The sequence below is a fragment of the Syngnathus acus genome, chromosome 9, assembly GCF_901709675.1.
Source record: "Syngnathus acus chromosome 9, fSynAcu1.2, whole genome shotgun sequence".
NCBI lineage: Eukaryota > Metazoa > Chordata > Actinopteri > Syngnathiformes > Syngnathidae > Syngnathus > Syngnathus acus.
The window spans coordinates 10,729,771-10,735,989 of NC_051094.1; the positions used below are offsets into that span (position 1 = coordinate 10,729,771).

Genomic DNA, 6,219 nt, shown 5'->3' on the forward strand with positions numbered 1-6,219 from the left:
AGCCTAGTTAGAAACCCTAATCTTAGAAACCCTAAAAGTAGTTTGAAACCCTCGTTGGAAACCCTAACAGCTTTAAAACCTAGTTTGTAACCCTAAGCTTGGTTTAAAACCCTAGTCGGAAACCCTACCCCTTGTTTGAAACTTTAATTAGCGATGGCAAAACTCCTTGGAAACCCTGGTCGGAAACCCTAACCCTAGTTTTGAAAGCCTAGTTAGAAACCCTGATTTTAGAAACCATAAAAGTAGTTTGAAACCCTCGTTGGAAACCCTAACCCTAGCATTAAAACCTAGTTTGTAACCCTAACCTTTGTTTAAAACCCTAGTCGGAAACCCTAACCCTAGTTTGAAACCCTAAATAGCAATGGCAAAACTCCTTGGAAACCCTGGTCGGAAACCCTAACCCTCGTTTTGAAAGCCTAGTTAGAAATCCTAATCTTAGAAACCCTAAAAGTAGTTTGAAACCCTCGTTGGAAACCCTAACCCTAGCTTTAAAACCTAGTTTGAAACCCTAACTTTGGTTTAAAACCCTAGTCGGAAACCCTGAGCCTAGTTTGAAACCCTAATTAGCGATGGCAAAACTCCTTGGAAACCCTAGTCGGAAACCCTAACCCTAGTTTTGAAAGCCTAGTTAGAAACCCTAACCCTAACCCTAGTTTTGAAAGCCTAGTTAGTAACCCTAACCCTAACTCTAACCCTAACCCTAACCCTAGTTTTGAAAGCCTAGTTAGAAACCCCAACCCTAATCCTAACCCTAACCCTAACTTTGGAAACCCTAGTCGAAAACCCTAACCCTAGTTTTGAAAGCCTAGTTAGAAACCCCAATCTTAGAAACCCTAAAAGTAGTTTTAAACCCTCGTTGGAAACCCTAACCCTAGCTTTAAAACCTAGTTTGAAACCCTAACTTTGGTTTAAAACCCTAGTCGGAAACCCTGAGCCTAGTTTGAAACCCTAATTAGCGATGGCAAAACTCCTTGGAAACCCTAGTCGGAAACCCTAACCCTAGTTTTGAAAGCCTAGTTAGAAACCCTAACCCTAACCCTAGTTTTGAAAGCCTAGTTAGTAACCCTAACCCTAACTCTAACCCTAACCCTAACCCTAGTTTTGAAAGCCTAGTTAGAAACCCCAACCCTAATCCTAACCCTAACCCTAACTTTGGAAACCCTAGTCGAAAACCCTAACCCTAGTTTTGAAAGCCTAGTTAGAAACCCCAATCTTAGAAACCCTAAAAGTAGTTTTAAACCCTCGTTGGAAACCCTAACCCTAGCTTTAAAACCTAGTTTGAAACCCTAACTTTGGTTTAAAACCCTAGTCGGAAACCCTGAGCCTAGTTTGAAACCCTAATTAGCGATGGCAAAACTCCTTGGAAACCCTAGTTTTGAAAGCCTAGTTAGAAACCCTAACCCTAACTCTAGTTTTGAAAGCCTAGTTAGTAACCCTAACCCTAACCCTAACCCTAACCCTAACCCTAACCTTAACTCTAACTCTAACTCTAACTCTAACCCTAACCCTAACTCTAAATCTAACCCTAACCCTAGTTTTGAAAGCCTAGTTAGAAACCCTAACCCCAACCCTAATCCTAACCCTAACCCTAACCCTAATTTTGGAAACCCTAGTCGAAAACCCTAACCCTAGTTTTGAAAGCCTAGTTAGAAACCCTAATCTTAGAAACCCTAAAAGTAGTTTGAAAGCCTCGTTGGAAACCTTAAGCCTAGCTTTAAAACCTAGTTTGTAACCCTAACCTTGGTTTAAAACCCTAGTCGGAAACCCTAACCCTAGTTTGAAACCCTAATTAGCAATGGCAAAACTCCTTGGAAACCCTGGTCGGAAACCCTAACCCTAGTTTTGAAAGCCTAGTTAGAAACCCTATTCTTAGAAACCCTAAAAGTAGTTTGAAACTAGGGGTGTAACGATTCATCGATACACATTGATTAATCTATATAATGCTCTACGATTTGTTGGCATCGATGCTAAACGTAAACATCGATCTATATCGCCCGTTTTTGACCTCGGACATTAGCCGCGACTTTATTTTGAAATCCAGTTCATTGTTGCTTGCTTCCTTTTCCGATTTGTTGGCATCGATGCTAGCAGTGCGCGGCGTGTTGTGTTGTGAGCAGAGCAGGCACGTGAAAGGGGAGCCGACAACTACGCGGCTCCTGGGCTGGTGCTATGGCTAGTGTCTGTCCAAGAAGACGAGGAAATTCGCTCCCCTTTGGGCTTCAAGTCATTCGTTTGGAAGCACTTTGTAATTTCCTAAATAAAGAGTTTGCAGTACCTTGTTGATTTTGCGTATGAATTGTTATAAATCAGGATATTGTTCTATATCGATCGTAGAGCTCTATATCGTGATGTATCGTGAATGAATCACAGCAGGCTTTATGATATCGGCAAATATCGTATCGAGGATCTTTGTATCGATATGATATCGTATCGTTACAAAACCCGCGATTTACACCCCTACTATATATACTGTAAAGTCCTGCCCACTACACATGATTCATACTCGATGTAGTACCTGCTGCACCATGGGGATTTGAAACATAAATGGACGATTTTATGGCTTATATTCCCCTTGAGAGTGCAGTGTGAAAATGGCAAATCTCTTTCTTTATAACCTTGTTTACAGCCTTGTTTATGACTGTTTGCGGACCTTCTTCAACCGACAAATTTCATTTGTCAATGTTTGTATTTTTCAGCGATGAGGTCGTTTGACCCGAGCCCTTCGACCCCGCTGACGCCATCCTGGCAAAGTTTGTTCAGGGGAAAAACAAACAGCCCCTTTCGTCTTCACACATTTCAGGATGTCGTTTACACTCCGTGTTTGTCTGAGACCATTTGCAAATGCTCAATTGCCTCCTCCACATGAGGAATAGTAGAGCTCTGAAAGTGTGGTAATGGCCAAGGTCATCCAGCATCATCATGATCACTCAAGACTCACTGTGAGCAGTGCGGCGCTTACAGAGTTTGTTATTGATGCCGGAAGCATTTCTAATACAAATATGCATTTGGTGTTTTATCACTGCTGAGGAAATAGTGGTGGCCTCTGGGTTATTTACAAACTGTGGACATTCATCACTGATTGTAGACCTGCCTCAGATCTTGGATCATAATGATGGCCCCTGTAGGGCCAGGCAGCAGTCGGAATTCTGCCTACAGGAGAGTCTATATTTGTCTATGTGACAGACCAATTTTCTAACACTAGAAGGGCAAAGGTGGGGTGTGGGAAGCAGGGTCAATGCTACACCAACCACAACAGCTTGAATTATTCAGAGTCTTAATCATTAGAGAAGAATTGTGCAAATGTTAATTCTAGTGTATTTTGTTGAATGTTATACCAAAGGCTATTTTAGGCATGACCAGGGCAATGTCAACGTAGTGATTCATCCGTCCATCTGTCTATCTGAATATTTTTTATATAAAGCAGGATCATCTGTTACAGCTTGGAATATATCATGGTTGTTATACTTAAGATACATGTGTATCAAAATGAATGAGAATATTGTGTGAAGCATAACTGTAATTTTAGTAATTTAATTAAAAGAAAAACTTGTGTCATGAAACCCCAAATTCACCATCATGCATTTTTGGGAATTACCTTCTAATTCAGAAATTTATTTCCCCAATGAATGTGTAACACAAATTAATAACAGATTTAATTCATTGACTTTCACCGGTATAAACAGCATTTTCATGGAATATACAGAAAAAGATTAGCAAACTTTACAATTTAAAATCATTGGCCTTTACATCATCATTGATCCTACAATATTTGCAGGTACGTTCTTTGAAACCGTGTTCAGACCAAATCTCTGGGTATCATCAGCTGTCATGTGATGAATTTGCAAACCCACAGCCCGGACAGAAACGTTATCTTGTGAGACTGAACCCATTGTGATAACAAAGCTGACCAGTGAGAGCCCCTGCGGAAATGAGCATGCACAAAAATAAATCCTCACACCGTCTGCAACACATTGCGGTCGCCGGCGTTATTACTGCTAAACACTCGACAGCGCACTCAAGCGGTTGAGTTTGAACAGTTTGCCTTGTAGAATGTGGAAAATTATATTTTCATGGAAATCTATATTTGTTCACGGGGACTTGTATATGTTTCATTTTTAAATATAACGAATTAATTTTTAGGTATGTAAAATTTATTATAATATTTGTAATGCTGTAATGCAAATAAAGTTGACAAGGCAATGCATTGTGCGCATGCGTACTAGTCTAAAAACACGGAAGTTCCGAGCGAGAAGAAGAAAGCCTCTTAATCCCATATTTACATCTTCTTTGGGCTTTGTTTTGTTATTTTTGCGGCTTTCTCGTCCTCCGCATAATGATAATCGTTTTGTCAATGTTTTTGTAGCGAGTAGCCTACACTGTTAAGCAAGCTGTCCATAGCAAACCAAAGATGCCAGCTCGTAGCGTTGTGAACGGCGCTCCTGCCAGTAAAGTCAAGTACTCCAGATTAGCCACTCATGACGACGGGTACATTGATTTACAGGTAAAACGGATAAAATAGTATTGTTATTATTTAATATTATTGCGTTTCGTTATTTCGAAGTGTCCCTGCTGCCATGATTTTTATGCACCCTTTGTCAGTCTGGTTTCCGCCATGCTAACAAGTATAACGTGATTTAAAGATCTTTATATTAAAACAAAAACAAAAAAACTCTTCTTATTCGGTCAGAAAACAGTTAGCAGTTTCCATCTTTAGATTGAAATGTCGGTAACTGCCTGCAATATGCATTTCCAGGTGAATTTAAGTGGCCGTTCTCTTAACTTTTCATTTTAATGTCCAATTGTTCAATGTATTTTAAAAAACACTACAACACAAATATTAGTTTTCACTGCTGTTAAAAAAAAAAAGTTCAGAATTACTTTAAATGTAGCCTGTAACACATAAGGTATTTTAGTTCCGAGAAAAACTACGTATTATGCATTCACAGTATGAGTATGTAAAGTGTAATTGATTCAATGTTTTGCTTGTGTTTCAGTTCAAAAGAAGTCCACCCAAAGTCCCGTACAAAGCCATAGCACTCGCCGCAGTCCTCTTCTTAATCGGCTCTCTGTTAATTGTCATCGGTTCTCTTCTCCTGGCTGGATATTTTGGAGTGACCGTGAGTCAAAGAGTTTTCACAGTGCACTTGATGACTTTTGAAATTGCATTTGTCGCCCAGTCTGAAAGGTTTTCCTTCCCCTTTCAGCACTCCGAAAGCACCATTCCAGTCCTGGTCATAGGAGTCCTGGTTTTTCTCCCTGGAATTTACCACCTGCGAATAGCTTATTATGCATCCAAAGGATACCCAGGATACTCCTATGATGATATCCCAGACTTTGACGACTAAATGCTTTGTTTCTTGAAGCTTAAGGAAGTCCTCAAATTTCCGACATGCATCCCTCAGCGAAGGATGTCATTTTAGTACATTGATTGTCTTTTTTCCTCAACCCGAGTGTTCCTATTATTCCCTTGATGATATGAAGCAAATATAGTCTAATTCTAATTGTTTTGTTTCTTAGTAAATAAATACAGCTGCAATTTCTGATCTGTTCTTGATTCATTTAATTCATGTAGCAGCCTTTCTTATGTGACCCACCTTATATATAAATATTGACATCAAGTATCTTAGTTTTTTCCATGCCACAAAATGTTTGAGTAGACAATGGAGCAGAATAATGTAAAAATAAAAAAGCATTTGCTGTTGGCTGTAAAATGTTTAATACAAGTTATAATATCTATAATTGTGTCACACAAGTATCTACTTTAATGTTTAATTTCTATGGCATAGATTTTTTTTGTACCAGTGTTTTTTTGTAGTCACTACTGCACTGACATGGGTAAGTGACACATTTCAAGGAACAAATTAGCATTGGAGTGAAGGAAATAATTACTACTTTACATCAGTAGACTTTTCAGGTTATCTATTTCATCATTTATTTTTCTTTACAAAATTTTAAAATATATATCAGTAATTTCCACTCCTTTGTCAAAATAGTCTCCCCCCCAACCTCTGTGGATGAGAAAGTGATGTGAAAAAGATGTAAATAAAGACAGATAAAGTCAACCATGGTTGAAATTGTGATTGCCTGATTGGAACATAGGAACAGCAAAAAAATTTAAACCAGGAAGCAACAGCTTGTGTCCTTTTTAAAATAATTTTTATTATCTGTCTTGCTGCATGGCTGAAAATAATAATTTTACCAGATTTTTTTTTAATTACA

At 38.8% G+C, this 6,219-nt stretch overlaps 1 protein-coding gene across 1 annotated transcript; it reads left to right on the forward strand.

The window, feature by feature from the left end:
• The first annotated feature begins 4,194 nt into the window (after positions 1-4,194).
• tmem230b (transmembrane protein 230b) lies at positions 4,195-5,543 on the forward strand. The gene is made up of 3 exons (XM_037257759.1): positions 4,195-4,501; positions 4,995-5,117; positions 5,205-5,543. The coding sequence occupies exons 1-3, from the start codon at positions 4,409-4,411 to the stop codon at positions 5,343-5,345; spliced, it is 357 nt and encodes a 118-aa protein (XP_037113654.1). The 5' UTR covers positions 4,195-4,408; the 3' UTR covers positions 5,346-5,543.
• Positions 5,544-6,219: the final 676 nt, after the last annotated feature.

Bases quoted from the DNA above. Each gene is read 5' to 3' on its own strand.
- tmem230b (XM_037257759.1), top strand. From the start codon at position 4,409: ATGCCAGCTCGTAGCGTTGTGAACGGCGCTCCTGCCAGTAAAGTCAAG. The intron at 4,502-4,994 runs GTAAAACGGATA...CTTGTGTTTCAG, and splicing joins ACGGGTACATTGATTTACAG to TTCAAAAGAAGTCCACCCAA. The intron at 5,118-5,204 runs GTGAGTCAAAGA...TTCCCCTTTCAG, and splicing joins CTGGATATTTTGGAGTGACC to CACTCCGAAAGCACCATTCC.